Raw genomic sequence first — 19324 nt, forward strand, 5'->3', positions numbered from 1 at the left:
GATTACTTCCCAGCATGCACCTGATGGAAATATAGAACTTCAACTTTTGTGAAGAAATATACCTAGTTAATATTAGGAGGAATTTAAAAACTAATTTTGGGTAATAAAATGACTTTGCCAACCTAGATTTGTAATTTTATTAGATTTGGTTTTGTAATGGAGGACAAAAAGTTTTATTCAATAATTTGACTATACTTGCCAAAAGATTCTCGCACAAATTAAATTATTTAAACTTACCCCCTGATCGAGTTGACTAAAAAAGTAATTCGATGTAACGCCAGCATGAACACGTGTTTTTAACCACTGGCAGTCTGTAACAAACATTAATAAGGGTTTTGATCTTAATGGAAGCGTGTTTAACTTGGGTAAACCATTGACTAAAGTGACAACTTGAAGGGACACAATTATTTGTAAAGGTATTGTAACAGTAGCCATAAGTCAGAAGCGAGGTTAGTGATTTTATCTTAAAGTAGCAATATCCAAGTTTGCCAACGATAGCTAACACTGACCCCCATCAGCTACGAGTAAACCAGACCAAGTGAGGCTGTAACACCAAATGAGAAAAGATGTGTTACACAGTTGATAAATGTAATGCTTTTCTGCAAGGGGATAGATGAAGCCAACTATATTTCCTGTCAATATGTAAATACATCAAACAATATGAATACTCACAGCTAAGCTAACGTTTGTAGCATTCATTGAAGGAAATTTAAAAAACAAAATTTATCAGCTCATCAGTGTGACAATGATTTTATCCATCTTCCCGCCATGGGATACACAGACAGCAAAAGAAAAAGAATTAAGGCTCTCAGTCAGATGACACATTTCACCAGAAAACAGATCCTAATCATAATCATTTTGAATTATTTCTGCTGAAGCTCAGAAATGACATCTTGTCTTTTAAACGCTGGTAGAAATTTGGTTCAGTTCATTCTTTTATCTGTACGGAGAATCTTGTGCGCTGCATGTGACCTATTGTGTTGACAACTCTTTTATTCCTTTCCTAATGTCTTTGCTAGTAGACAAATGGTTGGAGCAACCTTCCTGGAGGTCTCGGGGGGAAAAAGACAGCTGCTGGGCCCCAATATTTACCCCCGGTCCTCCCACTCTTTACGCAATAGATATGAGCTGATATGAGCTGAGTTTACTGGTGCACTTCAAATAGTGCCAACAGAAACCGAGTTATCATGCTGGATTTGGAGCTAATAACTGTTCTATTGCAATGCACAACAATAAACAAAAGACATCCATAGACATTGAGACGGCCAAATACCTTTCATATTTAGCTATTACAGCCTGCTCTTGAAACCAACAGGCTATTGCAGCTAGCTATAAACCAGGGCTGTCAGCATTGGGGCTCAGTTAAAGCCGGTACTACAGGTACTTCAACATTTAGTTGCATTTCTAGCGCGATGCAAATCAAGCTACAGAAAAGCATTGCCCATGTTTTAATTGTCTCCTACTTTGGTGTTGTTCTCCTCACTATTGATGGAAGAAAAACCTAATGAAAAACTCTGCAGTGAGTCTGGAGCTTTTGGGGGATCTTAGGAGTTCTGGGGCTACTGGGCAGTTGTCCACTTCGCCTGGGTTGGTAATCCAGCCCTTGCTCTGGGTGCATTAATCCAGAGAATACTACCATGCTCGAACACAGACACACAATGAAGCAAGGTTAAAGCCACTGTTGAGCCCTGCAGACTATTCCTGTGTCTGTGATTCTATTAGGCTTGGCACTGGATTAGCTTCCCTGATCTCTATGGCTGATTTGGGCTTGTTATTATCACCAATTACTACTCAGTCTCTCTTACTCACACACCACCTGTGCTAGTACTCCATTCACCCCGTTTATTTCAGAGATTGAGATAATACAACCTAAAAATGTGTTATTTTTTTCTTTCTCTGCCTGAGGCTTCAGGTCAAATCTGTAGAGGAGTTGTTAATGTCAGTGATGGTCATAGCGAACCCCAGCCATACAATTTATTTATGTTCAGCCTTAACCCTTATTTTGGACATGAATACATATAAGCTGTTTCCTTTTGTGTCATTTTCAATTCGTGAATAGCTCCATGACAATCATGGCAATCATTTTCTCTCTCGCTATCTGCTCTAACTCAAGCCACAATTCACAAAGGATGTTGCACTTATGATATTGACGCTCAAACACACACATGACGTTTTGCCTCTCGGTGCAGTTTGCTTGTGTTTTGTTTCTGATTGTCTATATAAGCAACCTTCACTCTCTGCTGCTTATTGTTTGCTGTGCAACTACTCCAGTTTTAACACGTGTGGATAAAGGATGTGCATATGTGCAGAGACTGATTTAACCCTTGGTGATAATTAAACTAACACATTTTCAGAGGTGGAAATGATGATGATCACTGGAAATTGTGCATGTGACATTCCATATTAATTCTGCAGCGGGTTACGGGTTAGATTAACTGCATATGGCTATTTGCGGTGTTTGTCAGTTAAACGTCTTGCAGGGTGGCTATTCTGCATAGTTTTGGGCCAATTTGTCTAAAATGACTGTAAGTATGGCTGATTTGAATAAGCAGCGCAGTTTGGGGACCAAAACACTGGGCAATCATTCTGTAAATCAGGCCCTTAAAGCTGTCAGATAAAAGGCTAAATGACAGCCATATGTCTGAAGTGGAGAAACACTACATTCTACTCTTACAGATGTTTAACACATCGGCAAGCCCTGCTGTGTCTGTCTGTCTGTCCTGCTGTGTGGGGAGAAATGAAAAGAGACTGTCTTGTTCTACGTCCTCTCTTTCAAACGAGGACTAAACAGGCGTGTGTCAACACTGCAGCACTTGTTTATTCAATGGACTGTGGGAGGGTTAGGAGTTGAGATCGCTTTGCCACCCAAACACTTCAGCAGCTGGTTTCATTCATTTGATCATTTCTCTGTGTGAAGTGTCAAGGCTCAGATAAACAGGAACATGTTTCAGTGGCATAGTACGTATGTGCTTCCTGCACACTGTGGCCACTTAGTGGTTTGTGGTAACACACTCCTGCATGTTCTCTTTACATTAAATCTGAACTTGGGCACACTCAGCGAGACCCAACATGACACACATCTTTTGCGAATGTCAAAGTCAATATATTGGTCACTCAGTGAAGATTTAAACAATATAAACAGTCGTATAAAATCCCAATTGGCCTTTGGTGGAGCCTACAGAGTCTGACATAAATAGTTGAGTCCCATCACATGGGCAGAAAGACGACACATATTTTATCAAAAAGCTGCATTACAAACTGGGAAAGTAGAAAAAGGAGCTCAAAGATAGAATTAGCAAATTCTTTAGCGAGGTGCATGGTAGGAAATGTATCATTTTGTGTTCATTGGTTAAGGGATACTTGGAAATAAATAATCAGTTGCACCAAAAAGAAGCATGGATTTTGATTAAATGGATTAATATTGTATCTGTCTCATCCTGTGTTTGATTATTTCTACTAAGTTTTATATTTTTAATATGGTCCTATGGAGTGTGACTAGCTTTAAGAAGCTTCAAGTAGCTTCATGTAAGGAATTGCAAATAGTTTTATATATTACAACCTTCGCTGCTGCTTTCATTTAAATCGTTCTCATTTCAAATCTATCTTTTTAAATGTGAAACACGTGTCTGTCAATCTGCCGCAAAGTAGATCAGAAGATCTCCGCTTGGAACCAATTTCTCGGGTGTGTTATTGTTACTTTCCACAGACAGAGCCAATTAGTTTCACAAGGGTAAATTCCAAAGTCTTCCAAACAGCATTAAAGGTGCCCTGTGGAGTTTTCTGATTTCATCCAGTAGTTCTCAGCAAAGCATGTTTTGTGTATCCTTGAGGCCCTGCAAACATGTTGGATCAGTTTCTGTCCTCGTTAAATATTTCCAAATTGAATTGTCTCTTGTATACGTATTGTGTATCGGTCAGGATGTTGTTTACATTCATGTTTACTGGACTGCAGAATTGGATCTTTCCGCACTTTGCTGCCATGTTGCAACACTTTTTGGCATGCTGTAGATCAGTGGAATATCCCGTGAAAGCACTGACAGGAATGTATTTTTTTGTGCATTTTTGTCAAGCACTACAATAGGTTAAAAAATATCCACAAGAGCACCTTTATGTTACCGTTCTGGTGGACTTTAGATCGTTCCCACTTTTACTGACCAGCAGGTGTTGAATGCATTACATGGATATTAAAGCTCAAAGGTACAAGTTTCAATTTTCATTTATGTTACATTGACATTTTGAGCCACTACCTGCTTTAAATTTTGATTTATTTTAGGATTTGATTTTACTTACATTTTAAAATGTTAGTTCTGTGTACTTTCACTTTTTGACCTGAGTCAGTTTGTACCTGTCATGGGTTTCAGCATGATTTTGCAAGGTGGTCTCTCCTGCAGAAAGTCAGTTGTCCTTTGTATTGTTTTCTGGATCAAACTGTACTTGATGGTTGGTCTTTATTGTTTATCTTTCTGATGGAAATACTCGAAAATCAGGAATTTCAAATGCCTCCATATATAAAGAAAATAATACCAATGACCTAAAACATTTGTTAGCACGGACACAGGTTGAGAAAAGTTCTGCATCTGCAACCGATTCCTTTGGCTCTCATTGGTTGCCTTTGTAGCATTTAGGATTGTGTAATTATATGTGTGCACTGGGAATAGATCATAATGACATTTTACTCATTAGAAATGGTCTCTCTCCTTGGTATGTAAGACTTGCTGCAAGGTGTGTGTTCTCATTTGTTTTCTCTGTCAGGTGAAGGAATGTGTACCTGTAGCTATGTACATGTACATAAGAATGTACATGTTCCTACATACCAGACTCAATTAAAAACACAGCCCTTTGACCTGTACCTGTTAATCTTCCCTTCACACCACTACCTTCAATCACAAAGCTAACATGCACTTTGAGCATTTCTCTCCTCTTCAAACCCACACATGCAGATGCCACACAAAAACATGCTAACTTCTATAGCCACTCTCAAGCACAGATTAGCTTTCTCAGGTGATAATCACCGTGACTGCAGATGACTCACCTGGCAGGAGACAACCAAACGTTCAGAAGATAATTCACTGTTATGATTGGAATTCTGCCCTTCCCTTCACTTCCCTTAACACCCCGGGGGTGAAAAGCTAGCGAGGTGGGAGGTGGAGGAAGACACGTCGGATAAGCTAACTGTCTTAGGGCACGGTCACACTGGCCATCCGTACCGTGCCCAAGCACGCTTCAACGCTAAAGTCCAGTTTGTTTGATCAGTGTGAGCGCTCCGTATCGTGCTCAGACACGGTACACTTCCTTGTCTTTGGCACACTTCGGAGAGGTGTGCTTCGGCACGGTTCACTTCATGCACAAGCACAAGCACGCGGGTAAACAACGCTGACAGTCTTCATTATGGCGAAATCCAGAGTTTCATGTCTGTATCTGACTAAAATGACACAATATAAGACACAAAGTAGCTGTCATGCTCTGTGCGGACGCCCGCACATCGGAGAACAATGAATTTATTTATTACTGTGTCTGATTAAAATGGCTTAAAATAAGCTGTAAAGTCAGTAAAGTAGCTGTCATGTTCTGTGTTTTTCTCTGATGTGCAGACTCGGACTCGACTGCGCGTCTCTCTCTCTCTCTCTCTCTCTCTCGTCCGCCTGTTTGTAAACTGAGCACGCTTCATAACAACATAAAGCGTACATGTGTTGTATTAAGACGTTATGTACAAGAGGTAATCGTGCTTAGGCACGGATAGTCCTGTGTAGTGTGACCGCAGGCCGCGTCGGCCAGTGGGGGAATGACGCTGCGGGGGGGCAATCATGCTTGGGTACAGCACGGTACGGATGGCCAGTGTGACCGCGCCCTTAGAGCTTAAATCACAAAGTGCAGCTAATGTTTACCGTTGGCTAAAAAAGGTGTGTTTAGCAAATTGTTGCATAATTTAGAGAAAATATAGCTAAAATATGGCTTAACATATCGAAAAGGAAGAGTTAGACATTTGGTGAAAAGGTAATTCAGTCAAATGAGAATATCAAAAGCTCTTCTATCTATAAACTGCACTTAAAGCTATTGCTAACAGCTACTTTGCTGGAAACATTGGGAACTTCTGCCCATGCAGTGTACCTCCAATGCTCAATGATAAAAATGCTGCCACCTGTTCAGTTCTTTTGAGAAAAAAAACAGTGTCTAATTGTTGTTTTGTGCTCTTAAAAGAGATTGTTTTTAGCTAGCTGCAGTGATGCCTTGCAACGAGTGAAGGTAAACTGGCAACCAGCAGGGACACCAAAAGTGTTCTTTTGCTTTGCTTTAGTGCTCATGATGGATCAATGTTGGGTCTTTGTAGATGATATAGCAAAGAGTGAGGTCTTTCACCTGCTGTTTTATGAAGTGTCTTGAGATAACATTTGTTAGGAATTGGTGCTATACAAATAGAGATTGATTGATTGAAGTGACGGAAAAGGGCAAACTTCTTAATACTGCTTCATATCTAAGACGTAGACTTAAAACTGGAATTAACATCCTCATGCCCTCCTTTATTGTCTTAAATGTGGCATTCCTGGCTGTTTAAGGAAAGGAGACTAAGGGATGTTTTAGCGAGATGATTTTGAATTGGAAATCGGGATATAAAGGACCTAAGGAGTGGCAGCTTAAAGTGTGCAGCACTGGAATCCAAAACAAATTTTCCCAAAAGGACAGTAAAGTGTACACACAGGGTATGGTCTGTTATGGTATGCTATCGTGTCTCACAGCAGTAATGGTGCATTTTTGCAATGTTAAGCTCTCATTAAAGGATTCCTGGCATGTCCCAAAAGTGTTCCCACAATGACCTCCAAACTGCTTTTTTTTTATTTCAAAGTGATTCCCCTCCATCTCCCAAAACAGACCACATTGTGGGGAGTTTGAGATTAAAACATCTGGATAGACAGTTGCAATCAGTCAATTTCATGCCTCTATTCTCCTATCTCTCTTCTTTATTTTATTGGATTTTGCATGAACATTCGTGGCAATTATTTTTTTTTTTTGTCTTTCTTTAAAGCACGTTGTACATTTTTAATGTTTCTGTTGAGGTTTTCTGTTTTTTGTTGCAAAAGAATTAGCAGCACAAATTCATGGCTGAAAACAGAGCTTCTCTCTCTCTCTCTCTCTCTGTCTCTGTCTCTCTCTGTCTCTCTCTCTCTTCATCTCAACATCTGGATTCAGTTGGACAGTATTAGGGCTCAGACATTGCTGGGTGAAAATCCCTGTGGAGGATTTGGCACACTGCTTGCCAAGCCCCATCACTAAGCAGCCTGACTGCATCATCACCGGGGGTCTCCACGGCAACTGCAACGTAAATAATCAATCACCTCCGTCTTTAATTGATGCTGTTGATATTTTCTAAACTCATCCCAAAAAATAAAAAAAAGAGATAGGAGAATAGAGTCATGAAATTGACTGATTGCAACTGTCTATCCAGATGTTTTAATCTCAAACTCCTCACCATGTGGTCTGTTTTGGGAGATGGAGGGGAATCACTTTGAAATAAATAGCCATGATGAGAAAAAAGTTGTTGTTAAAGGGCTCAGTGGTGTATCTTTATATTCTCAATCTGATGTTGGGTATGACTTCAGCTGGTAATCTGTGTTTGACTTTGATCACTTGACGCAGTAATATGAAAGTCCAATATGTAGAAATCACTTGTGTCACATTTTGTTTTCATGCCAAATGCATTTCTCAGTTTGGACTAAAGTAGTTTACAATGTTTCAGGGCCACTGGGCGGACACATTCGGTGGTCCAGACTGGATTTCAGTCCAGTATGATTTTATAATATTAATTTTAAGGGAAAGTGTAAATACTTGTCCTTTACTATGGTACTGGAAGTTACCCTTGTCTCTGCTACATTATAGTTCCTGTCCTGTCGGTATCATCTGTGTAATTGATTTAAGTTTGTACTGTAGTTGTAGTAGAAACTTGACACACAGTTAACCAGAGTTGACAAAAACATGTTCTCACTGTGTGACTTTAATAACTGTCTCTGTTTTCATTCCTTTTTGCTGCTCAGACACCTCAAGTGCTTAATTGTTCAGTAAATCTGCAAACTGATCAATGGCAGGTGATTCCTTTGTGTGTGCCTCTACAGAGCAGCAATAAAAGCAGAAAGAGCATCAGGAGGATGATGACAAACTACTATAATCTTCTTATTATAAGGATGAAGTTTAAACGTTGCATATCTTGCCCTGATACTAAAAAGTGTTACTTTTTTCTCAATTTGACCTTGTTCTCCTTATTTTCACTTTATTCTAGAAATGGTAATGAATATAAAAACTACCTCCTTTCTTCTAATGTTTTCCTTTTAAGCTTCTCATGCTATTCAACTTTTAAAAAGAAAGAAAAAGACTATTTGCATTGTGTGAAATACTTAAATAAGGGTATGGGTCCTAAAGAACAGATTTTACAGATTTGTGAAGGATAATAATTTAGGCACACCAGATTGATTTCTTTAGGGAAATGCTACATTTTTTTAGGCCTTGTTGCTCTACAAAATTAGGCTTAAAATATTTAATTTTTGCTTTGCTTTTTGCATATCTTAATTTAATCTGTGCAAGTTTTAGACTTGGCGGAAATGGAGATTACTTGGAGGTATAATCAGCCTTAAAATCACAACTTCTAGACGTCAGGGGAAGTCTGGCGGTTACAGCACATGCACCAGTGTTTCCAACTCATACTGAAGACGTTTAAATAAGATTACTGGTGTTTTAAAATGTTTCAAGTCATGTCACATTTAGTAATAAAGCACATTTAACAACAGCAGCAGCTGACCAAAATGTGCACAATGCATGAAAGCAAAATATACAGGAGTTCATAACATACACAAGAACAAAGAAATAAAAATAAAGAAAGCAACAGAGAAAGCCTGAGAGAAACGGTCTATTCAGGACCAGAGGACTCAAATGCTAATGTATGAAAATACGTTTTGAGGCGTGACTTAACAGACTCAGCAGAGGGGGCAGACCTGATGGAATGGGGAGAGAATGTATACACAGTTTAGGGGCTTTGACTGCAAAAGCACAATCACCTTTGAGCTTTATCCATGAGCGGGGGACAGCCAGGAGGCCCATGTCGAACGGTCTAAGGAGCCTAGATGAAGTGTACGGGCTTAAGGAGGTCGGTAATGTACAGGGGGGCCAAGCAAGTCAGAGCTTTAAAAACAAACAGTGCAACCTTAAAATCAATTCTGAAGCGTATTGGGAGACCAACGAAGGGATTCTTGGACAGGATGTATTTTCACTTGATTTTCCATCATGACATCAGGTGATCCTCGAGTGTGGAGGCTTATTGATGACGACGCGTATCACAACAAACATCCGAAACTAAGACTGCATGACAGAGTCGACAGCTGCAGAGAAATATTAAAAGAAGGCATGAGAAGCTTCGGTTTTGACACGAGCGTTGTTGCACCTCAATCTGTGCCGGAGGGGGCAGAAGGCGGGACAGACGGACAGCAGACCCCTCTATAGAACAGTATTAAAATATAGCCTTACCTAGTACTCCCCCCCTCCCCTACACCACCACCACCACCACCAGCACAGCAGTGGGCAGAGCCTGGTGAAACACATATAGCCGTGTATAGCTGAGCTTTAATTAAAGCACAGTCGGAACCAGTTTGTCTAATCAGATGGCTCAAAGCGTCTGTTGTGTAAGTGAGTCAGTAGCACAGCTGATCATTCAGAGCCAACGGCATCAACCTGCCAACGTGCGCTATAAACAGGCTTGTGAGGTTTGTGTCTAAATCACAAGCCAATTTCAACTTCAGACTTCCAATTTGTGTCAAAAGTTCAACTCGAGTAACATTCAGTGTTTGTTTTCAGTGCAGGGATTAAGAAGATCTCTGCACATCAGCTGATGCCTTCACTCTTTACAGTCCACTTCTCCGCTCATTCAAGGGCTAACGAGGAGTTTGGATGACTCAACGAGTAGAGATTCTGAATGCCAATGAATCGACATGACAGAACTCCGATTCTCTTGTTCCACATGCAATGGGGAATGTAATTAGATAAGAGCAGGTGTCCTTACACTTCAGCCTGGCAGCCAAAAATGGATTAAAATCACTTGGCTTTCAATCAAGGATCAGAACAAGACCTGATGAGTTCTGTCTTAAGCCGTACGGATCAGAAGTTATTGAGGGATTCATCTGTTGTCCCAAGTATCACTGGAGCCAAGGCATCATTGTTTTGCTGTTGAAAACACTGCCGTCGGGAGTTTAAGTAAATGTCAGGTTTGTTTGTCTGGGAGTGGATGATTATATCACATGATACTCATTTGGTGCTCGGATAACCGGATGAAGATGCAGCGTTCATAATGTCGACCGTAATTCCTTGTTATTAATTTCCATTAGGCAATTTAGATTGTCGTCTAAGAGACTCAATACTGGGTCAAAAGTGCAAAAAGACTCCCCCCCCCCCCCCCTTTCCTCCCAAGCTGTGCCGTTTAACAGCAGTTGGCTCGCCTTGGTAAACCTTACTGCCAATAGATTACAAGCCTGGCGTCCCACTTACTATCACTTCAGAGGTTAGACGGTGATTTGCTGGCCGACGTCGTTTTCATCCCAACTTCTTCAATAACTTCTTCTATTACTTCTTATTCCCCCCTTAGCCTCGTGTTCCCTCCCTACCAAACTCTTGATTTCTGTTGTTTTCAGCTTCTTTCTTCTACCTCCAGATTCTCCGACCACTCTCTCTGCTTTCCCTTCTTCATCTTTTCCTTCCTGATTTCTACACATTTTCTCTCTGCTTCATTATGTTTGGTAGAAATGTTATGCCCCCTGACTGACAAAGACATCAACACTGTTTGTACTGTTAAAGACCTTTGGTAGACAGAAGAACATATGCCTGCCTGGTGTAAGGGGAAATGTGAAGTGTGACCTTCTTCAGGTGATCGTTTTTGAAAAATGGGGGCCACACCCATATATATATAGATACACATATATATATATATATATATATACATAGATGTCTGCACTAATAGGCTGAAAGGCACAGTGATGGCAGGTGTGGTAAAACGTTCAAAACACCCAAAGATGAAAATAGGACCCCAAGAGAATCGCAAGGAAAACATAACAGAAAAATATTGCCATAAAATGAATTAACCGTATTAATATTATTTGTAAACACATCTTTATGAATATATATTAAAAGAACATCTAAACATTGTGAACACCTTACATTAAAATAGATGTGATGTATGCTTGTCTGGTTTTATCCTCTGTATCTTTGAATGCTGTTTGGTTTTGGGTTTGTCTTTGACTGTGATGCTTAAATAATTATATTAATATGTTTCCTCTATTTTTATTTACTTTACAGAATACTACTTACACAGGACAGGTTCAGCAAAAAATACCAAGTACCGCTTCTTCCACATGGGTCGCAGAGATCGACAGAGTATTGAAACTCCCCCCACATGTTGAACTATGAGGATGTGGCTTTGAGTTATGTTGTTTTTAGGGCTGTCAGCATTAAAGTTAACTAATCACGGTTAACATCAATGGACATTTAGGCAATCATGTTTTTAATCGCATGCTATTTTGTCCCTTTTGGCGCACCGTAGACATGCCTCCGCTGTGTCCTTCTTTGACAGGCTGAGTTGTTACTCGTCTTATAAGTAATGGTGGTTATGTGTGTGCGTTTACTGAGCATCAGGCTCTGGTGAATAATTGTTTTGGCTTTGCTACCTGAAGAGCTGCCTCAGAAAAATTGTGTTCACTTGCTATGATTGCTCTTTGAAATGTGGGAGGGCCCCATATTTGTCTTTGCCTGAAGCCTCCGGATCACTAATACTGCCCCTGGCTGTCTTGTTGTCCTATATTGATAAAGACTTTTGAGCAGAAATGTGTGTCTGAGGTTGATGAGTTTGTGGACTCAATGACCAAATAATTAAATAAAGAGGTTTAGATGCAGCTGTAAAGTTTATTATCTTTCCTCCATGTTGCTGGATTTTTATTGCCGCCTCGCTGCCAGACATCGACGGAGCCTCTACTATCATTACTTTCTGTTAATCATACAGACTGATGACTGTCTTGCTCTAACATGCAACTCCTCGACTGCCAGTAAATGCACTTTTCCTCTTTACGCAGTTCACCAGAATGGAGTTGAGGCATGTGTATGTCGGTAATTGAGTCAATCATCGACATGTTAACACCGCCACACCCCAATGAGGTTACACTACATCTGTGCCAATAATCTCTTGAAATGAACACACAAGCAAACACACGCACCTAACGGGTCAAGGCAGGTACCACCGTGACCATGCTTCACCCCGTTACTGGAGCCACTGGAAACTCAAGTCAACAGTGGTCCTGACTATGAGGTCTCATGAGCATCTAATAGTGTACAAAATATCTACAGTCCAAATTCTAAATATTGTCATTTAGGTTTCATCTACATTTTCAGATGCTGGGTTTGAATTGGTTGCGGTTTGGCTCGTCTAATTTTTACAAAATTACACACAAACCAATCATTGGATTAGTCACACGGCAGACTTTTGCCTGTTTACACAGCTCACTGTTTAGAGAATTTGCTTGATTCAACAGTTATTATCTACAAGCCTAGGTGTTGACTGTTGACCGCAGTTGACTGTTTTCAGCTGTGCTTAAGTTTAGATTTAGAAGCTGACAATCTATTTATATCTGTTTATCTATTTTAGGTGTTGAGCTTTAAAAGAAGGAGTTTCATTAGCTGGTGCTTTTTTCTCCAGTGGGGGCGCGTTATTTCTCACAGATGGACCGGGATGTGCATTTTACTTTTTTGTTGTAAGAATAATTTTTTCATCTTGAGTGTTTAAGAAAGGGAGGGCTTAGTTTATACCAGCCAGTACACAGATGGCAATGGATTTTGTAACTCACCAGTTTGAAATGAATGTTAGTCTTATGTCCGCTGCTCTGATTTGGCCTCAAATGACTTCAACAGTATGTTCAGTGCTGTGCAAGCTGTCCCATACATGTGCTATTGTTGTGTGTGGTGACGGGCAGATGTCAATCAAAAACAAGATTTTTTTTCCAGAGTTTTCTGTTACATTATCTTCACTTATAAATATGCTTAATGACAGCAAGCTCAATGAGAATCTTAACTTCTATCTTTTATGCTTTGTTACCGTTTCAAACCAACTTTCTACTAGCTTGACGAGAATATTTGTGAAAAGTTAATATTTTTAATAAGTTTGCATTGATCACACCTGCTCACTTCAGTAAGTGCTGGGAGTTCTCGTCTATGATGTCTGTGTCTTCATGTGACACTCTAATTAGCTACATGGTGATCTGATTGTACAAGTATGAAAAGTCTGCGTCTGCGTCTGCCCTGAAGCCATGAGCCTGCTGTAGCTGCACCTCTGTGCCGTCTGTGTTTCTATTGATCCACCATGCACAAAAATAAAAACAACCTCTGACATGCACACTAACAAAAGAACACAATAACAGAGTCTTGGAACTTATTTAGCAAGCTAGACTCTTCAGACAGGAGTGTTGTTTCTGTCGCTCAGAGCAGGACGTGTCTGATCCAAACCTGACTTCCATTTGAAGTGATGCACGTGCTCACAAAGACATGCGTAACTTACACATATATGTTTTCTCTGTTGCAAAAACCAGCATGGCTGAGGCCCCTCTTAAGTGAACATTCCTCATGAAACACACTCATGTACACGCACGTACACACACACACACAGACACACACAAACAGAACAAACCCCGACATGATCTGACTAACATCGCCACAGGCTCCGCTGACATTTGTACAGGTGAACACAGGAGCACATGTAAACACTTGCTGTCTTTCTATCTCTCTCTCTCTTTCTCTCTCTCTCTCTTTCTCTCCCTCCCTCTCTCTCTCTCTAGCCCTCTCTCTCTTTCTCTCTCCCTCTCTCTCTCTCTCTCCCTCTCTCTTTCTCTCCCTCCCTCTCTCTCTCTCTTTCTCTCCCTCCCTCTCTCTCTCTCTAGCCCTCCCTCTCTCTCTCTCTCTCCAGAGCTCTATTTATGAAGTTTAGCTGGTCTTACTGAGTCTCAAACATTTTGTGAAACATATTTTTTGAAATAATTTGTGTTGATAAGTAGTTATAAAGTTATAAATTAACAAGTTGACACTCAACTTGTTAATTTATAACAACTCAAGTTGATCTCAACTTATTTCTGTGTGTGTTTGCACACATTGCAAAGTCATGTTATTCACTTTGAAGTATATTTCGTAGATTTTTCGCCGTCAGGTTTAATTTTTTAATGAGCTGAAAATGTAACTATAGAATCAATGAATCACCTTAACTAGGGAATTTTATGGAGTCCTTCATTTACCAGTCTGGAACCCACGATGGGCAGAAATACTTGATAAAGTTAAGAAGAGGATCATAGTTTTGGCTTTAAGAATACATCAGTATGGACTTTAGGTTTTACATGTTTTGCATCAGGCTTCACCGTCGGCTAGGGCGTGTGGTCCTCTGGCACGGTCTGAATGCAAATAAATGCAGACTCAACACGAAAGGGTTCAATGACGCACACACTATATAGTCTTCAGATCAAATGACATCAATTTGAAATTCATGTTTACTGATATTAAAACATTGTTGCCCATGCACGCAATTTCTTATATACTGTAATTTGTGTCGTTTTTATGATCTGCTTTGAGACTGGTGTTTAAATGACTCATGCTGAGATGCAGGAGCTTAGAGGTATACACTTTAGTTACCTGGTTAAGAACTAATCTACACTACATTATCAAATTGTGTTACAGGGACTTGCATGCGCACAAAAAGAAAGAGAAGACAATCCCACAAAATGAACATTTTATTGCGTAAGTCCATCAGCCATGCATCACCTCACAGTCAGTGCAGCTGTTCAGTACGTCAATGCGGGGGGGGAAACATGGCTAAGATGCATGCACGCGGAGGCTGATTATCCGCATGAATCCTTAGTAATCCGCATCAATCCTGCAGCTTCTACCTGCGTCTTGCTGAATGCAAGTCACATGCATTTGCAAATGTAGACATAGTGCATCTCTTTCATCTCACAGATCAGCACTCTGCTGTCATCTGTGACTGTTGTGTGTGCATGATGTGCATTTTTGAGTGCAGAAGCTCGAAGATTCAACACAAGCTTGAGGCAGATTAGCAGCTTCAGTGAGCGTGAAGCGCAGGTGAGACGAGGATCTTGGCAACTGACCTAGCAGTTTCCCTAGAACTGATTAGCACACGTATTCCGGACACGGACAAGGACACACTGATGAGGGAAGCACTGACACAAACATCTGAATAAGCTCTGTTAGAAGTTGACTATTTTGGGACAATTATAGGATATGGGAGGTTATTCTTTCAGTTCTGGGTGACATGTAAGTAAAGAAAACTGCATTAACAGACAAAGTTCTGCAAATTGTGTTGATCCTGAGAAGTAAGGAGGTAGTTGGACTTGTTTATGAATTGCATAATACTCTTCCACGGCGAATAGAGAGAGAGGAGAGAAATGAGGATGAATATGTGCTGATGGAAGCGTGAGATGAGGAGGGTCTGAAGCCTGGATATTGATCTAATGGGTGTTGAGCCTCATAAGCTGAAGTAATGGAGAGAGAAAGGAGTTGAAGCAAACATTCAAATCTCTTGTAAAAACTATAATCAAATTTCTTCTGTTTTGGCATCAAGGCCGCAACTCCTTTATGCTCTTCGGAAACATTTAAATTTGACCTAAAAATCATGTGGCCAGTTTGTGTGCGTGTGCGTGTGTGTGTGTGTGTGTGTGTGTGTGTGTGTGTTGCAATTTTTTGCTGAAAAGTTATTGAATTACGGCACCTGTGAGAGAGAAACTAACTCAGATCTTCAAAAGAGAGAGACAGTTGATGCAAAAATAACAAAAACAAGGGGAAAAGAATCTGAATTTGTGGAGCAGTTGTTCCATCAGTAAGTTAATCAGTGGTGTTGCATCATGGTCAGTAATGTGAAAAATATGCTGTAACTACTGGAAAAGCACCTAAATGCTTTACAGAACTTTAATTCACTCATATTTTATCAAAGAAGCTGCATCTAAATACAATCTAGCCGATAAATCTCTGTCCAGGTTGCTTTTTCTACGTTCTGTAAACAGTGTTGGTTAAATAGATAAATTCAGTTCAGTTTTAGGAATGATATTCAGCTTTAAGAAACAGCCTTGGAAGCAGGCGTTTAGCTTTGATTTGGAATGCATCCTGCTTTTGTCTCAGTCAGGTTTCTTGGAACTTCTCATCCTACAATTCAGAGAGGTTCAATCAGATCTTAGTAATAGAATTAAATACTATTTATACTTAGTGCAAAGGCCAATGCAGGTCTATCCCTCGATGATGTTTTTCTGTTTGTACATTCCAAGCTGCTATGTCCGGTTTTTAAAAATGAAGCCAATCCAGAAGTGCTATTAAACTGCATTTCCTCTAGTGTCCACTTGAAGCTGGCTCGAAAAGAACAGGAAGTCCCATACACTATTACGATGTCCATTGAAACAGCAGAAATACTGTTATTTAAACTGTTATTTGTGAGCAGTGTTAGCATTTTCAATATATATGTGAGCAGTGTCGATTTTCGCCATCGATGGGCTTCAGAAGAGCGTTCAAAACCAATGGGTGGTGTCACTTAGACCATGTCCATGTTTTATACAGTCTATGGTTAATTCCCATCCCAAAATTGCCATGTTTTATATGGTCATTATTTAGTTTAATTATTTTTTTGTATAATTTATGTAGCGAATGTTTTTATCTCTGCTTGATGGGTAGGATTTAGGTGGCAGGGCTCAATCGACAATCCAACAATCAATTTGTATTTATAAAGCCTAAAAACCATAACAAAAGTTACGTCAGAACAGCCGGTCTAGACTCTATTCTTTGCTTTGTCAGTTAGACTGATAAAATGAATACACCATGAAAAAACAAGTGGCAACTAATGCAAAGACTAACTGTCTTTAAACAGGCAGAAACCTTGAGCAGAACCGGACTCACTGGAGAACCACCATTCTGCCATGACTGTTTGGGCTGATGAAGCAGGAAAAGCAGAGAGGCAAACCCAAAGAGATGAACAGAAACAAACCAACAGAGACGATGGCACCGGGTCCAAGTGTGATTCTCCAGGTGAAGGATTACTAAGTGTCTGATTGAAAGTAAAGTGGATTGCGGTGATACAGCCTTATCTGGATTGTTATGTTTAAGTACAAGTCAGGTCTTAAGGCTAATCTTTGAATTCAGCGGTCAATAGACGTTAAGACACTCATCTGTAGTCCTGAGCTTAATGCATTACTGAGAGAACAAAATACAATAATAGAATAAAGGCCCACTTCAGGTTATTAGATACAATAACTGGTTAATGTTATAAAAGTAGAGTCAGTGTTGATAAACTCTTAGACTTGTTGAATTCCACCAATTTGAGCCCTTCAAGATGCTCTTATGCTGAATGTTTTGTCTATTTTGGTCTGTTGTGCTCACTTAATGTCTTATAGATTTGTTTTCTGTGGAGTTAACTGATTTTTTAAAGTCTGCTTTGTTCGTCAGCAAAAATAATTGTATTGCCAATGCTTTGATGTTCAGATTTTTGGGTGGACATATAAAGACAAACTCCTACGGCCAGTTAAAAACGTCAGTCAGGCGACTTTAACATTATTTAGATTTTACATATTAGACATCTTGTACCACAACGACCTGATTAGATGATGGAGAAATAAAGACAAATCAACCATCCGCCACATAATATGAGATGAAATGGTGCGTCATACAACATTATTCTACAAGCTAGTTAGCTTCATGAATAACCTGCTGCATTTAAACAGGCTAGTTGCATTGTGAAATAAATAGAGAGAGATATTCATTCAGCACTTTTTCTTTACTAATGAAGCTGGTGTGTGAAGATTACATGCAGTTCTTACCTGATACTGCTCATTAATAGAATAACATTATAAACGAGATCATGTCATTAAGTCGCCTGGTGATGGAAAACTAAACTCCATTGATCACTCAGAGAGGACGGACATTACTTATAATTATTACATTCTTGTCTTGATCCACCTGACAGATTGCACGGACAGTGAATGCGTGTAAAGTGTCCACTCTCATTCAGTCTGTGTTTTTACATTGTGTTTTAGGTTACATAGAATTGAATGTAAAAAGTGGAAAACAATGTTCACTTTTTAGGACAGCTCGCTTTTAAACACGCAGCTGTTTCAAGGGAGATTCGTCCATTTGAAACAATGAATACTTTTTAAAGTGTGCAGGCTAGGCACAGCTTTGAACAAAACATTTGACTTTAACCAGTTCATACATAGGAACATATTTCTTCCTTGGAAGTGTTTATCTGGGTCTTCGATATAAAGGCTTTTTTTCAACAGCATTTGTCTGGTAGCATTCAAAACAGCGCCAAAACGGCTCCTCCTCCTTTCCTAAACACTCTCTACCAGGTCTACCCTCCTTTAAGCCCACTACGCTCTGCCAATGAAAGGCGTCTGATCCAACCTTTACAACAAGGTCCTAAGTATCTAACTAGACTCTTCTCTGTCGCCCCCTGGTGGTGGAATGAACTACCAAATTCAATTTGAACTGCAGAGTCCCTTTGAACCTTTAAGAAAAAGCTAAAGACCCAGCTCTTTATGAACACATACGCACTTAATGATATTGATTACGATTATGATGATGATGACGATGGTTTTGTTTGATAATTACAATATTTAGGATGGTTTTAAAGCTGATTAGAATTCTTTAGAACAGCTGTCGAGGTTGTGCTTTGCCTCTCTGCATTGCCTGTCATCACCTGTATCTGATCAGACTTGAAGCTGTTTGTTTGCACTTGCTGACATTGTTTCCTCTTTTCTAGATCTTTGCTTGTGTTGTTCTTACTCTCTGATGGACATCGCTTTGGATAAAAGTGTCTGCTAAATGAATTGTAGAGTTTTCTGGTGCAAAGCTCTCCAGGAGGTCAATGTTCTTTTTCTTAAGGAAGGTTCAACAGTAATATATTATTTATCCACAGACTCTTCCTAAATACGCCAGAGTAGCTTTGTTGGGTAACTCACAGTTTGGTTTGGTTTAGGAACCAGAACTTCTTGGAAAGGTTTAGATGAAAACATTGGGGTTCAGTTGATGAACTGTAAAGATAAGAATTGAAGTTGTGTATTGTTCATGAAATATCTTTAGCAAGTTAAAATAAATCCCTGACAATGGACTAAGCATGTGCCCAAAATAACAGATTAATTTCCTATTCCCTACATTCTCTAGAGGACTATGAGGTCATCAGCCCAATAGGAAAACACAACTCCCCGTCTCACTGGGCTCCAAATGACACCACTGCTGTTGCAAAGCGTCCAAAATGTAAGAAAGTTTTTGAAAA

The 19324-nt window shown here is 39.8% G+C and overlaps 1 protein-coding gene across 2 annotated transcripts in view; it reads left to right on the plus strand.

Moving 5' to 3' along the window:
• The window catches only part of ntf3 (neurotrophin 3), a 45145-nt gene that overhangs the window by 14336 nt on the left and 11485 nt on the right, over nucleotides 1–19324 (plus strand). Inside the window, exon 2 of one of the 2 annotated variants that reach the window (XM_061030065.1) lies at nucleotides 16925–17082. The exons of the other annotated variant lie outside the window; for it this stretch is intronic. Within the exon in view, the coding sequence (XP_060886048.1) occupies nucleotides 16990–17082 (93 nt within the window). The 5' untranslated portion in view covers nucleotides 16925–16989. The remainder of the gene's footprint in view (nucleotides 1–16924; nucleotides 17083–19324) is intronic. 2 annotated transcript variants of the gene reach the window in all.

The sequence above is a fragment of the Labrus mixtus genome, chromosome 22, assembly GCF_963584025.1.
Source record: "Labrus mixtus chromosome 22, fLabMix1.1, whole genome shotgun sequence".
NCBI classification, from domain to species: domain Eukaryota; kingdom Metazoa; phylum Chordata; class Actinopteri; order Labriformes; family Labridae; genus Labrus; species Labrus mixtus.